Raw genomic sequence first — 18,980 nt, 5'->3', positions numbered from 1 at the left:
CCCCGTATGCAAATATATGCACTAAACATGCTATAATGATATAATTAAACATAGCCACATAAACATACTCCAAATAACACAATATGAAATGCAATGACCCCTAAAAATAATACTGAGTGCGAAAATTCAGGTACGGGACCCACTCGGGACCCGGGGCCTGACAACCCGAACAATGCCTAAATGGCTAAAAATGAATTCCTAAGAGTACTAAACTTTAAGAAATGCCCCAAACCTCACTCAAAACCTTCGCGGCACGCTAATTGGTGTGTGGCACACAAAACGAGACAAAAAAATAATAAGTCCAAAAATTTGAAAAATATCCGAAAAGCGGAAAATTTGAGAAACATTACAGATTTTTGGGAAGGGCATTACTTTACTTTTATCCTCATTTGAATCTTTATTTGAACTACTTTGTTTGAATTTGAATTGTGTTCTATTTTTCCCTTATCATTTTGAAATAGAAAAAGAAATAAAAATTAGAGTATAATTTAAGAAAGAAAATTTAACTTATCCGTCTAGGGGGCACATGGCCCCCTAGGCCTACATTGGACCTGTTTTTTAAAAATTTTGTAAGGGGATAACTATCCTAACTGCATAGACTCCAGAGTAACTTGAGTAAACTCCTCCTGAGAATAAGTTATCCAAGCCAAATGTTGTGTCTGGTGAGAATTTGGTTCCATGGCTGTAAAGCAATACTTTAGAGATGATGCGCCAATCAAATGATAATTATATAAATAATATATAGTTTACAAATTATTATACCTAAACCATCTTATTAAATGAAATTTTGTAGTCTAAAAAACTAATGTTTAGGATCTAGATTGACCATAATTCTGCTTTAGCATATGAATGACCGTGGGTCTATTTTTAAACCTGGCAAGAAAAGATACAATACCATGAACAAGTATTATTACAATCAAATAAAATCTCAGATAGGAGCACTGATTTACAACAAGATTAAAATCGATGTCTAATCTCCCAAAACATAAAAATAAACCAATGTATTCAAAATGACATCAGACACAGCAGATTGAATGATGACAACAACAATAGAAGACAACAATATAGAAACATAGATCCTAATATTGATCCCTTGTCTGACCCCGAAACATCCTCGGGAAAACCAAAATTCCTAGGATGAAGGAGCTTTCAAAGTGTTCCCAATGTCGATGATAAATCGGTATCTAACATCATCTTATTCAAGACGCTCCACAGCAGTGTTTACATAGTCCATTGGAATGACCTCAACATCAGCTGTTACGTTGTGTTTTGCTGCAAAGTCGAGCATCTCTTGCGTTTCTTTTATCCCCCCAGTGCTACTACCAGCCACGATCTTTCTCCCTGTTAGTCACATTCCACATTAGTTATCATTTTTAATAAGAGAAGCCGAAGAACCAAGAGGCGAAGGAAATTATCATTAACGTATATCAAATTAATAATAAGTTATGCTGACCAAGCTGCCCCTACTCACTTTCATAGAATACACTAGTGATGTCAAAAATTACCCATAAGCAACGGCATCACTGGTAGCTCTAGGCGTTTTTCTGGTGCACCGACCAAAACCAATGTTCCATGTGACTTCAACAATCCAATCAACGGTAAAATAGAGTGATTTGCATAAACAGTATCAATGATACCATCCATTATGCCCATTATAGCCTATATAAATTCAATATGAGATTAGAACACACTAAAACCTCAGTGAAGTGATAGATAAAAACAATAATTAGAAAAAGCAGATACCTGCATCTGACCCCGAGTAACGGCTGACCAAAAATGCATCAGCACCTAGTTATTCAATGGCTTCTTTTTTCTTGTTAGGGGATGTACTGATCACTGTCACTTTAACCCCAACAGCCTTTGCAAACTTCACAACTAATAATTACAATCCCATAAAATAGGTGTGTAGAGATTTTTTTTGCAGATTGTTGTGGATTGGGATTATATATTGCTTTGTTTACAGATTTGTGAGGATCTAGAGGATTAACCTTTACATTGACTCAAGGTTGAAGAAGACTGCACACAAGGTGTTTGATAAAATTCCCCAACGAATTGCTTCAAAGTGAAAGTTTGTGAATAAAAATGGCTCCCAGGTTGTCAAAGAAGGTAAAGGGCAAAGAAATTGATACTGGAAGGGCTACCAAGCGAGTTAGAAACCGGAATTCACATCCGGGAACCACAAATCGGTTCAAGTGTTCCATTGGTTGCTCCATCTCATCCTATTGCTCCTAATGCACCACCACAAGAGATACCAGCTGGGTATCCTACTGTGTGTGAGACCGGGAAGATCAAGTTTACTCAAGAGCACTTCTACGATGAGAATGCTAGGAAAACCTTCAATGATGTCTGCAAGGATGGGGCGATAAAAACCGAAAGAAATTTTCTTCTAGACCAGCTCTGAGACAGTGCCGAAAAGAAACTTATTGACTACATAGAGAAATAAAAGTGGGAATTCTTCACCAAGATGACAGGTGAATTTTCCCGGGACGTGGTTCATTATTTCTTGCCAATATCAAGAAAACTTATCTTCGTGACAACCACTTTGTGGAATCTGTCTTTGTGGTGGACTATTCAATTATGGAAAAGGTCGTTAGAGAACTTCTAAATGTGCCAAATGTTGCTACAAGCATTGGAAGAGTAGTTTATAGTGAGAATTCCATACCAAAACATTTAGAAATTCATGATACAATTTGTTTTCCGGGATCTCAGAAGCATCTTCACTTTATTCCATCCCGATCTCTCACTGATGAGGCAGCTCTCCTCAATTTGTTTGCTATTGCATACATTGGGTCTTTTGGAACGACCTCAAATCTTGTACTTCTTGGCTACTAGAGTTCGTATTATGATAGGATCATCTATTGTGCGAACTATGATTCTTCATTACAAGAAGGATGCTCGTCGCTATGCATCTCCATTCCCAATGATCATAATGGAGTTCTATAAGAAAAATAACATCATGATTCCTCTACGAGCTTATCATCAGAGGATAATGACTGAGTTGGATCTCCGTGTTTTGAAAAAATCTAAGACTGCTCGGGAGAATGCTGGAAAGGCAGAAGGAGGTTCAGTTGTAACTTCATCACATATGTTTGACTCTGACAAGTTGTTCACCACCAAGGGCAACTTCATAAAGAATGATGCCAATCTTTTGTTTGCTTCTCTACTTCAGAGTGATCGTGCTATTCTGGATAGAGTTCACTCTTTAAAGAATGAAGTAAGAGAGCTAAGAGCTGAGGTTAAGAGCTTTAGAGAACAGCAGTTGGGTATTCCTACGTAGGATGACTATAGACCCGCACCTCCAGAGACGTTATAGAGAGATGCTGATGATACTGAGGAGGAGGATGATGATGATGAGGTTGATGGTTCTGAGAATGATTCTAGTGATAGTGGTGATGATGTGGTGACATCTACAGTTTCGTTTGCTGGTGATGATATTGATGATTGATTTGGAGACTGACTACAATTTTTGTTTTTGTAGTTTTTAGTTTCGGATATTTTGATCCATGATGTGTGCTTACATGTTCATACATACTCATATGCATCATCATTTAGATATTTTTTTCTCTGTTCTAACAATTCAACTTGCCATCTATGATATGTGATTTTTGTTACTCTCTTTACTCGTTTATAGTCTTAACTTTCCACCTTTGTCATTTTGTTCCAAAAAAGGGGGAGAAAATACAAGATTCGGGGGGAGTAATTTATATCATGTTTATTAAGCTTTCACTAGTAGTTTTACTTGATCTATTTGCAGAAAACAAGTTGAAGCTTTCAATGATGGTCAAGAATAGTTGAAATAAATTCAAGGGAAAAATTCTATTTTTATTGACAAATTGTAATATTCCTTTTTTGCTTGGGTAGGTTATCTTTTTGTTTTTAAGGTTTTGTCATGGAATTGCCAAATAGGGAGATTGTGAGATATAAAAATTTTAATTGGATCAAAACAAGTCCAATTGAGTTGAATTTTTCAGTTCAAATTTCAAGTTCGAGATTGGAAGCGGAATTGAAGAGTTGTTCATGATCAATATCTTAACGCCTTCGAAAAAGGTAAGAACAACACTTTAGGAAGTTTAGTTATAAGGTAAGAACACTTGCATACATTGTATGTTTTCAAAAAATAAGTGTTGCCATAAGTTTTCAAAGCATAAAATCTTCTGTTCTAGTTTGGCCTACTTGAATTGGTTCAAGAGCAGCTGAACGATTGAAGTATCAAAGCTTTGTTTTTAAAAAAATCTACTGGCCAACTTGAATTGGTTCAAGGGCTGCTGAACCGGATCAAATCTTTCAGCAGATTATGGTAACTTCGTTTCCTACTTTGTTTCTACTTCCTATTTTGTAGACTTTTACCTTAATGGTTATGTATGAAAATTAACTTGTTTTTTTAAGTACAAATAGGGTTTCTAAAGTCTATAAAAACAAATTTTTTTTTTTTCCCCCTAAAGCTATAAAAACAAATTTTCTCACTTAGGGTTATATGGCTTTTTGTATTAAAATTCTGATTGTTATTAAAAACTTTTTTTCTGTGAGATTCTTAAGAACATACAAACTATATACACATAAGTGAATTAGGGTGTTGTTATATTCCTAATCATGACTGAGCAATTAAAGATTGTATCTACAGCAATCAGAGAAAACATATATTTTTTCTTCTACAACAAATTCAGATTAAAAAAAGAGGATTTTTCGATCACATTTTGAAGGGATCAAGGTTGTTGATCTACCAACAATCCTTCTACAAGGTTCAAGGTATAAGTCTGAAGTCGAGAGCTATTGGATGAGAAGTCGTAGAGCCACGGGCGTTCAGTAGATTGAGTCTCAGTATAGTAAAGGAGTGTGAGCCTGAGTCAAAGTTTGGTATACTTTGCTTTATACATAGTGGATCGTTTTATGTTCGGGACAGCGCAAAAATCTTCAAAGTTTTCTAATTAGTTTCCTTACTAAAATTCGGTGTCACTCTAAACTGTACTTGCTTTTATTTTGTGTGTGATTGTCTAATTAACCAATAATTTTTGTAAAGTAAAAAATAAGATAAAAAAACATGTGATTAATCTCTCTCTAAAATAATTTTAAAAAATTCAAACTTTCCACAACCTATTCCGTTGCGCAACTCACAACTACCGGCCACATTCTTTCTTCGTGTCAAACCACATTCCGCATCAGTTATCATTTCTAATAAGAGAAGCTGAAGAAGCAAAAAGGCACATAAAATTATCATTAAATAATATTTTTTATAATATTATTTGTATATAATAAAAAATACTGCAAAATTATTATTTTTTGATCATTTAGTTTTTTTTTTTTTTTTTTTTTTTTTTTTTTTTTTTTTTACTTACAGTAATATACACACTTCTGCATATTTATGAATTCTGGATAACATATATATATATATATATATCAAAATTCCTATATCCCCCAAGGAGTGATTGGACCCACATTGTCTTTGTCACTATTCGAGCGATTCCTAAACCCTCTGAACCCGTCCCCGCTTCACTGAAAAGGTCGTTCATCCTCCAGTACAGTCTTCATTGATCTGTACAATCCATGTGGTGGCTGAAGGAATCTTCTTATCTTTAGTTTCGTTCCTGAGAAAATCGACACGAAGGAAAGAAAACCGACACCGCATTTGTTGTCAATTGGGTTATAAATTAAACAAAGGAACCCAACTTCGGTGACCCATAATTCCCTCGATCGAAAAAATGGTAGAGAAATTGTGTTTGTATTTATAAGCTTCCTTAAACTTCGCATGATGGTAGTTGATTGTACGAATCAAACCAAAAATTTCCCTATCTTATTTGTGAAATGGATTAAGCATTATGTTTGAGAGTAATGGTAGTTGAGTATTTGCACATTCTGTATCTAGCATGGGGTTTCTTGCATATTACCGTTATTTTATTTGTAATACGAGAAATTATTAGGTGGTCTAGTTTCGGGACCAGGTGGTCTCAAGACCGGCTAATAATTTCTCAGTAAATATAATGATTGCGAAGAGCAAAATATTTCAAGGAATATGGATAAGAAAAACATCACTCTAAAGGTGATCCTTTGAGAGTTTAGCAATATCTGGAGTGACTCATTGTCATGTCTCCGCACTTGACTAACAAATAAAGGGGTAAGACTAACAAATAAAGGGGTAACACTCTGCAGATTTAAGATACGAAATGAAAATCATCAACTCACTGCCTAGAAAACAATAAAACTAGGTCTAAACATTTCTTCTTTATGAGATTTGTGGCATGGAAAGGCAAAATGCGCCAATATGTAATTGTATTTTTCATAAAGAATTGCTCTACATGAATTTCTTAGCACTTATATATGCTTTCTAATTTTGTAGATATTATTAATTCTCTGAATTTTTTCTATGAGTCTCAAATATCATTTGACATTTACCTATTTGTTACTGATTTTATCAGTGTTCCAATTTGTGAATCAGTCCTACAAGCATTACTGTCCACAATCATCCAACACCACAAAGTAATTTCAAAATTGAGACCACGAGGTCTCTGGCCAAGATGGTATTATCTCCTCCCTTTGAAATGGGAGGTTTAGCATGTTGTTGATGTGAGTGTGGAAAATGGATTCTTTCCATTAGTTGACATGTCACGACATCGCTTGTGCAATTACCAATGTACTACTATTATGGTTACATAAACATTAAATCCTAACAAAAGTGATGGCATTGTACATTCATAGTTTATAATAGCTTGGAGAAAAAATTAATGGAGAGGATTTGCTTGCTTTAACTTCAATATAACTATATTAAATTTGACACAAAGATAGAAAGGAGTTGAATCATACACGAGGAGGAGAGGATATTGTAATGACCCGGTCATTTTTTTTTCTTTCTTTTTTTTAAAAATTTTCTTTTTTCGTTCATTTTCGTTTGTCATTTCTTTTCGCGTAACCTTAGGGTTTATGCTTAGATTTGATTCTGGCTTTGCATGCATCCATTCCATTTGATTTTCATGAAATGCGTAGTCTTATTTTTGTAGAAAAGCATGTTACTTGTTTAGTTTTTCCCATAGGGCGTGGATGCATAGTTTTTTTCGGAAACATTTTGTTTTACGTGGTGTTTTTCGTAATTATATTTTCTTGGGATTTTTGTCTTAGGGACCATTTTGTAATTTAGTTTGTGAGATATTTTGGGGAGGGACCTTTTTCCAATTTTTGGAAAGTGTGACTTGTGTCACACTCTCATTGGTCCACTTGTAAGTATTACATTGGTAACACTTGGGAGCCTTGGATAATGACATGTGGAGGGTGAGGATTTACCCACTTGGTGGGTTAGGATTGGACCACTTGTTGGCTTTGGATATGGACAAGTGTAGGGCTTAGATGAAGCCTTAGGAGGAGGCTTAGGATGGTGACAAGTGGAGGGGTAAGAATTAGTCTTGTGTGAGAGTGGTACTGTAAAAATATGTTTTTTTTACTATTAAGACCATATGTAAGTGTTGAAAATAGAGATTTTCAAGTCATTTTCAAGCTTTATCTCTTGCCTCTATTAGAGAAACCTTAAAACCTTAGCCTCTATTGTTGTTGTTTTTAAGCCTTTCCCCTTACCTTTTAGCTTAATATCCTAAAGATAAAACCTTCCTCTCATCTCCCTCTAGAATACCTTTTCTTAGTTTTCCATTTAGCCTTTGGTTGCCTTGGATTCTAGAGATTCTATTCTCTAGTGAGGTAGGGGGTGTTTTCATGTTTATCACCTTAGTGTTTTCAGTGTTTTTGTATTGAATATAAATTGTATGCATGTCTTCCTTTATTTTTAAGACTTTTATGTAGTTGTACCTTGAATGAAATTTACTTAGGACTTGATATTTGTAAAGGCCTTAAGTTAATCTTTAACATATATGAATTTGAGTTCATTTAGGTAGCGATTTAAAATCTAAAGATTCTTTTTATGTGATTTTAAAAATTCTATATAATTGTTTCCATTGATTTAATTGTATATTTGAAATCATATTGATGTCTAAATAATGGATTTGAGGCTTGCTGTATACTCACATGAATAGGTTTTAAGTATTGATTATATAGTTGTTAAGTATAACGAATCGCATAATGAAGATTAGATTTTGATTATGCCATTGTATGTGTAACGAATCGCACAATGAAGATTCGATATTTTTGTATGCCATTGTAGTTGAGGACTTAGGGCATATGTTGTGTGGTTTTCAAAATTTGATTGTGTATGGTAGATGGTTAAGTACCTTGAGTATATGTGTATTTACCTTGTTGCACAATTTGTTGATTTTGGAAACTTGGGACATTGTTGTATTGACTATGGTTAGAGTAGAACTCTAATGCGGCAGATACGAGTTCTCCCCACACGTGCGCACTAGGGTAGTTCCTAGCGGGCTAGTAACCTAAAATAACTACTATTCGTTCGATTTGATTCTGCGTTACGTCCAAGTGTGTCCACATTTGTTTGATTTCGCATTTTCGTTTCCAAGTTGATAATATTGAGAATTTATACCTTGTTGTATTGTATTGGATATTCCAATGTTGTTTCATCCCTTTAGAATTGTGGTTTATGTTAAAATGCTCTAATGTATCTTAAGGATGAACCTATAGTCACACTTTGAACATAGACATTAGGCGGCATGAATCACATGGATCAGTTTATATTGATTAGTAAAACCGTTAAAACCTTAGGTTATACACATGTTCATTTCCTACGAGTAATTTTGTTTACTCACCCTAGTTGTTGGGATACTTTTCAAATAAGGAGACCTTGTTTTGGGATGCACAACATCCCTAGGTTGGCATGGTAGCTTTGGATATCCTTTTGTGTAATATCCCATACATGTAAGTATTAGCATTCTATACTTTCTTTTGAAATTGAAATATAAGTTTGGTTTCAACATATTGTTTTTACCTTGAGAAATGTAATGTGTACCTAAGTACCCTTTTTTGAGACTCATTTTATATGTATGATATGTGATCAAGGGCCAAACATCTTTTGGATTACTTGTATGCACTTGGTTTCGCATTTTACTTCTGAAACTAGTTTTACGACTTCGAAGGTTTGACAGGTGATATTTTGTATTTGAAATGTAATGAGGCCATGGGCTATTGTAACGCATTTCTTTACACAAAAAATATTTTGTATTTTCTCATTTTGATTCCATTTGGGGCAAATTGCGTACTATAGTATGATGCACACACTTTCATAGTTTTTTTCCATGTTGGGAAAGGTGGTATAGCACCTTAGCATGTTTTTGAATCTATTTTGGGGCACTTGGGATGCATGTATGGGACTAGGTTTGGACCAAGCCAAGTTTCCTGACACGAGCCGTAGCTATGCTTTGCCAAAATGTGTAGTGAATGTGGTTCAAGAAATGCCTTTTTGGTCAAATTTAAATTTATAAAAATCACTACTACTATTACTACTAACGTACCAAGAATGAGTAAGGATTGTCTGAAGGGATTTGTAAGGTGCTACGGAATTGAATTCGGGTTAGTAAGTCGAATGATCAAAGAAATGTTTGGTTGGTTGAATTAAGCTAATGATTCAATCAAAAACATGCAAATTAAAAATAAGCTAAAGATTAAGGTATAGAGAATGAGAGAGAAGTCTTAGGGCATAGAGTTCACTACTAAGCTTCACTTCACTATACATTTAGCATTTGTTAATTTAGGAGGATTCCATGTTGTAAAACAAGTGTGTGTGCCATTAATTGAAATACTAAGCATGGATGATAAATTAAGCATAAATTGTTTAATCAATCTAATGAGTAGTACAACCTATCAAATTAAATCATTGACCATTGAATAAACCTACAATTAATACACACACAAAACATAAGCGTGGATCATCAAACAATAAGAATGGATTATTTATCTATTTAGGAATTTAAAGCAACTACATTACAACTATACTAATGATAAGGAAATTAAACTAATTAAACTAAAGAGGTAGTACAATCCATCAAGAAATAAGTATAATCCATCAAATAAACCACAAGAGTAATCAATTAAGCACATTGACCATTATTAGATTTATAATTCCAACACACATAAACATGCATTAAACTCATAAATTCTAGTGTAAGCACATGACCATTCATTCTAACATATATAGACATATGAATAGAAATAAAAGATCAATTAGAATAATTAATTCATATAAATCATGTAAGAACTCAAGATCTATATATAATCATGGTCAAAACATTATTTACAACATAAATCCCCAAAAACTACAAAATACTAAGTTTAGGAAGCAAGCCTAGAGGCTATCTCCAGCCCCAAGAGATGGATTTAGCCACTCATAGTTGTTGTCATCCAACCCTCAAGGGCTTTCTTCAATGTAGACTGTAATGACTCGGTCATTTTTCTTCCTTTCCTTTTCTCAAATTTTCACGGATATTTTTTTTTTCCGTTTTTCTTTTCCTTTCTGAGTTCGGTTTATCATCATTTAGTGTCATCTGAGTGCTCAGAAATGGTTTCTGAGACTCTTTTATTTGGATTGACAATTTCCTTTAAGGACCAAGTCATTTTCATATTTTTACTTTTTGGACACTTTTCACTTTTCGTCCCTTTCACTATTTTGTTTTTCCCCGTTTGTCACTTTGTTGGCATAACCACACTTTTTTGTATTCGAAGTTGGTTTTTGACTTCACATATTTTCATTCTAAGTGATTTCCACGAAATACGTATCTTTACTTTTGCAGAAAACTACTCTGGTTCCTCCCGGTGTCCATTGGGGCATGGATGCATAATTCTTTGTAAACTTTTTCTTTTCTTAGGGTATTTTTCGTAAATATCTTTTGAAGATATTTTATTTCAGAAATTTTTAAGAAAATATTTTTGGAAGATATTTTCATTTTGGGCTATTAGTGCAATTATCATTTTTTGGAGAGGCCATTGTGCAATTAATGAAAGTTATTACTTAATACCTCATTTTGAACCTGGATCCTGGTACGGGATTCATTTTCACTTTTCGTCGAGTCGTGTACTCTTAGAATTGTCTTCTGGTCGTTTTCCCCCAGTTTCAGGGTTTTTGGCCCCGGTTGCCACCGAACTTATACGGGGCATATCTCTCTACTTGGAACTCAGTTTTCGACGCCGTTTCTTTTATTATTCATATTTTCTCATTTTGGTTCTTTTTTGTTCACGGAGTTTTGCTGTTTGAGCGTGTATGCTCGAATTCCACTTTTTCGGACCCGGCGAGGCCCGTTCGGGCACACTTTTAAGGTTTTACTATAAACAGAATGCCTTAAAGTGAAAGATCACTTTTTCACCTTCTTTCTCCCTCTTTTGGCTGGATTCCATGGCAGCCAAGGGGCTGCCACCTTCTCTCTCTTCTTTTGGACTTCCTCCCCTTGTTAAAAAGTCATAGTGCCTTTGTGTTTTATGTTTGTCTTGACTACGCGCATCTTTCCCCCTTATTAGAACCCATTTTTGGCCTTTTTTTGAGTTTAGGTTTGAGGTCAAGTTAGGATTTGGGTAGGTCCTCTTTGGAGTTTAATGTTCATTGTGTTGTCCCCGATAAAAACCCAAAGTTTCGTCGGATTCGGAGTGGTTTCATTTTGGTGGCTTCTGAGATTTTCATCTCAAATTGAGGTAGGGGATGTCTTAGGTTCATTTAAATGTTGTATTAATGATTTTAGATACTTATACATCTTATATGCATACTTTAGTTCAAGTTCTAGAATTTAATTTAATTATTTTCTATGTTTAAGATTTAATTCTCATGATGATATGTAACTTAGAATTAAATTGTGGCATGCTTGAAATTTAGGCCTTGGTATGGTTGTTGACATATATTAAATTTGGATTATTTAAATAAGAATTGCAACTTTTATTTAATATTTATCTTTTGTGAAAGATTAATTCATATGGTTATATCAAGCATGAAACCAACTTGTAATGTGATATTAAAGTAAGTCTTGGCATGTTCTCTAACCTATGTTAATTTAAGAGCATTTGGATAAGTTTGAAAATTTAGAGATTTTAATTAATTTAATGGTTCCATTGGCTTAATTAAGTTTTTAACTTGATATTTGTGATGATTAGGACTTGTATACTAGCATATATTAGTTTGGGACTATTTGATGTTGTTTTAGAATTTAGGGATTTGATTATTATGATTTAATTAAATTCCATTTTATTATTCCAATGCCTAATTAAGTTTTTGAATTAATAAATGTAATGATCAAGTTATATTGTATAACATGTATTAATTAGGGATCATTTGGTTGAGATTTGAAATCTAGAGAAATTAATTAGTTTATTTAATTAATTTCCTTTTCTATTGCATTAATGATATAATCATACATTGACATTGGTTGTATGTTTAAATCATGATTTTGGACTTGTATTAGATTCATAAGTATATGTTTTCAATATTGAATGAGATTGCCATAGCGTGTAACGAATCGCACACTGAAGATTCGACATTTGTCATGCCATAGTAGTTGTGGACTTAGTACATGTATTGTATGTGTTTCCAAATTTGGTTATGCTTGGTAGATAGTTAATTATCTTGTATATTCATATTGATATTTACATTGTTGCACAACTTGTTGATTTTGGAAACTTGGGGATGTCGTTGTTTAACTACGGTTATGACATGGTTCTAGTACAGGGGATTGTCCCTCTATAGTCTAGTGCGCACACAGGGAGGTTACCCGTGGGCTAATAACCCTAAAGTAACTATGGTGTCGGTCTGATCCGGCGTGATGTCCAAATATTCACCTTGTTTGATTTTGCATTTTCATTTCATGTAGATACTTAGATGATATCATAACTTGTTGTTCCTTAATTGATTTCCCATTTTGAGTTTTAAGATGTTAACTTTGAGAAATCATGCTTTATGCGTTGTATTGGAAGTTCCAATGTTGGTTAAATTATATCAATATCATGACTTGTGTTTTATTGTTTTAATGTAGCTTGAGATGATTCCTTAGACTCATTTGGAACATAGACGCTAGGTGGCATGACCCACTTTAGTTGTTTTCGTATCTTAGATTGCAAGTTGATACTTTTGAGAACCTATATCTTATTGTGTTATATAGTATGCTTCTATATTGTTTAATTGCATAAATATTGTAGTTTATGCTATAAATGCTCTAAGGTAGCTTAGGATGCTCCCCGAGTCTCATTTTGACATAGACGTTAGGTGGCATGAGCCCTTTTAATATGTTTCACCTTAAGGTGATATTATTGTAAAATACTAGGTCTATGCATGCTCATTTCCTACGAGTAGCTTTATATTACTCACCCTAAAGTTACTGCGATATTTTCAGGTATGAAGACTTGGTTCGTGATGCTTATCATTCCTTGGATGACTTGTAACTTTTAATTTCCATTTCATGCAAATGTTAGCATGAAATGTCATTTTGTAACCTTGTATACCAAAACTTGTATCTTTGATTTCATATATGTAAAGTGTACATAAGTACACTCTTTTCAACATATTTAACATGTATGAGTAGAGGCCATAGGTCAATGGCATTAAATATGTATTTTATGCAATTTCATTTTTAAGGTTTACTATGTAAATAATTGAAAATGTTAAGTCTTTGCTTCACTATATTTGCATCGGGTGTGGAAATTGCATTCTTTTTCTTTTATAGGGTCTCTATGATCATGTATGAAGTGTGGCCAATGGCCAAACACCATTTTGTTTTAGGTTTTGCATCTTTGTTTCATTTATTACATTTTAAGGCATTTTTGGCCGTTGAGAGGTCATATGTTGCATTGAGGATATTTTGAAGCCGCGAACCGTTGGAACGCGTCTTAAATATCTTTTTACATTTGCGTGCGTGTCCACATGTCCACATTTCACAAAACTCTTAAGTTTTAACTTTGGAACTATTTTGGATGCTTGCATGAGGCTAGGGAATGTTTTGAAACTCATTCGGATCATGTAAAATGCATGCATAGCCTTAGAGATGGACCGGACACTTTCCACAGTCATTGTAGCAGCTTTTCATAGTTGCAGCAGATGTGTCGGTCGGCTGATGAGGGCGATTAGCCGGTTGACAAGCCTCGAGGGTCCATTCCAGTAGGCTTTTTGTGACAAACCATATTTTGGCCACCCGATGATTGGGCTTCAGTCGACCAATCCTTCCTATAGCCTTCTAATTTCAGCTTTTTCATGGACAGCTTTATTGTACCAACTTTAGTAGATCATATCTCTTTCATTTTAAATCCAAACTGGGTCATTCTTGAGTTTAAATTCAAGAGTTTGAAGTTAGCTTTCCAATGGTACCAACCACTCATCAAAAATCCATCTATAGTGTGAGTTATTCTAGTTTTAGTGAGATAGGTTCATGGAAACTCTTAAACGGAGAAGGCCACTTTGTTTTAATTTCATATCTTTTCTGTTCGGACTTAGAATCAGGCGATTCTGGAGTCTAACCTCGTTCATTTTTGTTGTCTTTCCAATGGTGTACAAGGTGGCACCTATTTCAGTGTGAAATGACCACTTTACCCTTGGTTCATTTCTTATCGGGTTTGGCATTCTTGCTTCATTGCTTGGCTTAATTGAGTTCCATGGCTTCATGGGGAGTCATTTTGGTGCCTTAGGGATGGTGTACATCTCTGGTGGCCATTTTGCTTCTTTTAGTTCCACATTTCGGATCCGTTATCAGATCATCCTTTCGGTTCATCACTAATGCACTGGCCTAAAAACCAGGGCTGTCACATGTGGTATCAAAGCTCCTAGGTTTGAATACCTTGGATGATAGGTTTTGGGTGCATATCACGTTTTTGTTGCTATGTTATATGTGTGTATATGCTATTTGTTGACATGCTTCGGTATTATAACATATTTATGTGTTTCTTGATAACAATTTTGGTATTATGACATGTCTCTATGCTTGTATGCTTATGTGTTTAAAAGCATCATTGTTTAACATGTACGCTTATTTGCTTAAGTGCTTAATTGTTTAAACAGATTTCTTTGATTGCTTTAGTATGACCATATGTTGTATACCCTGTCTTGCTTTGTGTTTGGTACATTCATAGTGTGAGTTGCATTCGATCATAATAACTCATGCTATTGTTGATCTTATTTTATTTTAACGCATATAGCGTCACATTCTTGACTCATGGAGAGTCTTCTCATTAGGGCTTAGATGAGCGTAGAGTTGTAGTCTCCGTCTAGAAAGGTGAGACGTGGGCCACGAAGGTACCGTTTCGTCTCATTTTCTCCTGTCTCTTCGTGTTGTAGTCATGGTAGTGTTAGAGATGTCGGTGTCATTTCTTAGGACTTTGTAGTGGTCTTTACGTTATGATGTCATTGAAGTCTTTGTTTCTAGCGTCATGAGACGATGAGCCAGGGCTGACTCGAATCCTTCCTTGGGGAGTCAGGGGTTACCTTGTGAGCCTCTGGGCGAAGTTCTGTGTCTTGTTTTCTGAGGATGATGGTTTTAGGATTTGGATAGGTGTGTTGACCTAGGATCCTTCTTGTGTTGTCTTGAACAAATCTTACGAGCTATAGATGGGATGTGAACGGTCTCGTGTAATTAATTACGTGGGTGTAATTAATTACTTTCTTTTGTCTCTAGAGACTTGCGGCATTGTGTTAAGGTTCTGGTAGAATCCTGTAGAGTTCCTATCGAACTCATTGGTATCTTGGATTAAAGGCTTGCTTGTTGATGTCTCGTAACGATTAGCAGTGGGGCTATTTATTTCGTTGTTGTCTTGTTTCGTGTGGTGTTGGGATTCCATCAGGGTGTAAGCTGGTCTTAGGAAAGACTTGCTAACCCTATGTCTCGAGGACCTTAGTGGTCATTGGGGGGATGATTTCTTTCCTTGTAGTGAGAGATTGGACTCATTCAGGTTTTGTGTTACGTTTTCTGAGAGGTTTTCCTTTTAAGAGGCATTCTATTCATTTCTTCTTATTTGGTGAAATTACCATTTATAAGACCACTTTTACATGTTTATGAGCCCCATTATTTTCGGGCATGCCTTAGAAACATGTTTAGGATTTATGACTATGTGGTAGTTGTATGAGGATGTAGGTGATACATTTTCATATGTTGTATCTGCTTACCATGCTAGTGCCGTTGGTGGTGTATAGCGTTTTGCTATTTGTTTGAACCCTATGTGATAGGTGATTTATTTGGTTTATTTGGTTTACCTTAGGTGTACGGTGCCCTTAGTACTAAGGTATTCTTTGATTATGTCATTTCATTTTGTGAGTACATACTATGTGAGTATTTGGTTTATACTATTTCATCTTTCCTACACTTATGTTGGGTTTTGTGACCTTGGTTGTTGGGATAAAGATGTGTGAGCCACGTAGTAGACTTGTGTTTTGAGACTTTAGTTATCCACTATAGGGATTTTAACCTAGCGTTTTTGTCTTCTGTATGTGGCCTTATGGTAGGTTTACTTTGGATTTATGCTAGGGTTTTCGGTTTTGTGGGTCCAATCCATTGGCTTGAGAGCACAGACTCGTCAGGTTGTGGATTCGGGACTGGTGTTGTTGTTGTTGCATTTTCAGATGTGGGGATCGTTAGTACGCCAGCATTAGCAATTTAAGGCCTTAAGTGTAACGATGCCAATGACATTGTTGTTGGAGTTTTAGGATTAGCTACCCCAACTCTCGTGGATGCCTAGTTCCTATAGTGTTTTTTGTTATAATCAATTTTGACACTGATGTCATTTGTTTCAAAAAGTTTCTTTCTAGGTTGATCTGTTGGGGGCATATTATGAACTAGTGCCTTATACTATCATGCTACCTTATTGACGAGTAAGTGTGGGCGGGTTCTGGTCATTGTTCGTACTGCTATATCATTCTTAGCCATCCATTTTGATTCGACTTGTCATTGTGTTAGGATTTTTTCGGTGATTAACATTGGGTTAATATGCCGATTCGTTTGGGGAGTGTCACTCAGTTCTTGGTTTTCGCGTTCCTTCGGATGACCTTCAGGCTTTTGGGGTTGTCCTTTACCATCTCATGGTCTATCCTTTGGTTTGACCTTACTTCGATCTTGTTCAGTTCTCTTTTGTCTGTTCTGGATTTCGGGGACGAAATCCCTTTAAGGAGGGTAGGTTGCAATGACCTGGTCAATTTCCTTTCTTTCCTTTTCTCAGATTTTCACGAAAAATTTTTTTCCGTTGATTTTTTCCTTTCTGAGTTCGGTTTCTCATCACTTAGTGTCATCTCGAGTGCTCGAGAATAGTTTCTGAGACTCTTTTATTTAGATTGACAACTTCTTTTAAAGATCGAGTCATTTCCATATTTTCACTTTTTGAATACTATTCACTTTTTGTCCTTTTTCCTATTTTGTTTTTCCCCGTTTGTCACTTTGTTGGCATAACCACACTTTTTGTGTTCGGAGTTGTTTTTTGACTACACATATTTTCATTCTAAGTGGTTTCCACAAAATATGTATCTTTACTTTTGCAAAAAAGTACTCTGGTTGCTCCCGGTGTCCATAGGGGCATGGATGCATAATTCTTTAGAAACTTTTTCTTTTCTTAGGGTGTTTTTCATAAATATCATTTGAAGATATTTTATTTTAGGGGTTTTTAAGAAAATATTTTTGGAAGATATTTTCATTCTGGGTCATTAGTGCAGTTATCACTTTTTGGAGGGGCCATTGTGCAATTAATGAAAGTTATTGATAAATAACTCGCTTTGAACCTGGATCCTTGTACGAGATTCATTTTCATATTTTGTCAAGTTGTGTACTCTTAGAATTGTCGTCTGGTCATTTTCCCCCAGTTTTAGGGTTTCTGGCCCTAGTTGCCGCCGAACTTGTTCGGGGCATATCTCTCTGCTCAGGATTCGGTTTTTGACGCTGTTTCTTTTATTGTTTATATATTCTAATTTTAGTTTTTTTTTTGGTAAATGGAGTTTTGCCGTTTGAGCATGTCTGCTCGAATTCCACTTTTTTGGACTTGGCGGGGCCTGTTTGAGACACTTTTAGGGTTTTACTATAAATAGAATGCCTTAAAGTGAAAAATCACATTTTCACCTTCTTCCTCCCTCTCTTGGCCGGATTCCATGGTAGCCAAGGGGCTGCCACCTTCTCTCTCTTCTTTTGGACTTCCTCCCCTTGTTAAAAAGTCGTAGTGCCTTTGTGTTTTATGATTGTCTTGACTACACGCATCTTTCCCCCATATTAGAACCCGTTTTTAGCCATTTTTTGAGTTCGGGTTTGAGGTTAAGTTAGGATTTTGGTAAGTCCTCTTTGGAGTTTAATGTTCACAATGTTCACTGTGTTGTCCCCGACAAAACCCCGAAGTTTCGTTGGATTCTGAGCGGCTTCATTTTGGTGGCTTTTGAGATTTTCATCTCAAATTGAGGTAGGGGATGTCTTAGGTTATTTAAATGTTGTATTGATGATTTTAGATACTTATACAACTTGTATGCATTCTTCAATTTAAGTTCTAGAATTTAATTTAATTATTTTCTAAGTTTAAGATTTAATTCTCATGATGATATGTAACTTAGAATTAAATTGTGGCATGCTAGAAATTTAGGCCTTGGTATGGTTGTTGACATATATTAAATTTGGATTATTTGAATAAGAATTGCAATGTTTATTTAATATTTATCTTTTGTGAAAGATTAATTCATATGGTTGTATTAAGCATGAAACCAACTTGTAATGTGATATTAAAGTAAGTCTTGGCATGTTCTCTAACCTATGTTAATTTTGAGAGCATTTGGATACGTTTGAAAATCTAGAGATTTTAATTAAAATGATTAATTAAAATCTATTTAATCGTTCCATTGGCTTAATTAAGTTTTTAACTTGATATTTGTGATGACTAGGACTTGTATACTAAATTTGTAAACGAAATTTAGGGATTTGATTATTAGGATTTAATTAATTTCCATTTTATTTTTCCAATGGCCTAATTAAGTGTTTGAATTACTATATGTAATGATCAAGTTTTGTTGTATAACAAGTATTAATTAGGGATCATTTAGTTAAGATTTGAAACTTAGCGAAATTAATTAGTTTATTTAATTAATTTCGTTTCTATTGCATTAATGATATAATCATGTATTT

General features: G+C 34.8%; 1 protein-coding gene across 2 annotated transcripts; it reads right to left on the bottom strand.

Annotated features, from left to right (window-relative positions):
* Positions 1 to 887: 887 nt before the first annotated feature.
* Positions 888 to 1,833, bottom strand: LOC132267068 (probable mannitol dehydrogenase). Of its 2 annotated transcripts, none has more exons than XM_059768118.1 (3): positions 1,744 to 1,833; positions 1,506 to 1,659; positions 888 to 1,341 (listed from the first exon to the last, which is right to left on the bottom strand). In XM_059768118.1, exons 1-3 carry the CDS (start codon positions 1,780 to 1,782, stop codon positions 1,196 to 1,198), a joined length of 339 nt encoding a protein of 112 aa, XP_059624101.1. In that variant the 5' UTR covers positions 1,783 to 1,833; the 3' UTR covers positions 888 to 1,195. The 2 variants fall into 2 exon arrangements, 1 of the variants encoding a protein (XP_059624101.1); XR_009468841.1 differs by having other exon boundaries at positions 1,308 to 1,341; positions 1,472 to 1,659.
* Between the last annotated feature and the right edge of the window lie 17,147 nt (positions 1,834 to 18,980).

The sequence above is a fragment of the Cornus florida genome, unplaced genomic scaffold, assembly GCF_030987335.1.
Source record: "Cornus florida cultivar Cherokee Brave unplaced genomic scaffold, ASM3098733v1 CherokeeBrave_3.0.0_Hap2_Chr07, whole genome shotgun sequence".
NCBI classification, from domain to species: Eukaryota; Viridiplantae; Streptophyta; class Magnoliopsida; order Cornales; family Cornaceae; genus Cornus; species Cornus florida.
Note: the sequence above shows the minus strand (reverse complement) of the source record. Positions and strands in the feature narration are given on the sequence as shown.

What these genes read in the sequence shown, in the direction of transcription:
- LOC132267068 (XM_059768118.1), bottom strand. Translation starts at nt 1,782, where the DNA reads ATGCATTTTTGGTCAGCCGTTACTCGGGGTCAGATGCAG. An exon ending in TTACTCGGGGTCAGATGCAG is followed by an intron (nt 1,660 to 1,743) that starts GTATCTGCTTTT and finishes GAATTTATATAG; the next exon opens with GCTATAATGGGCATAATGGA. An exon ending in AGTGATGCCGTTGCTTATGG is followed by an intron (nt 1,342 to 1,505) that starts GTAATTTTTGAC and finishes TGTGACTAACAG; the next exon opens with GGAGAAAGATCGTGGCTGGT.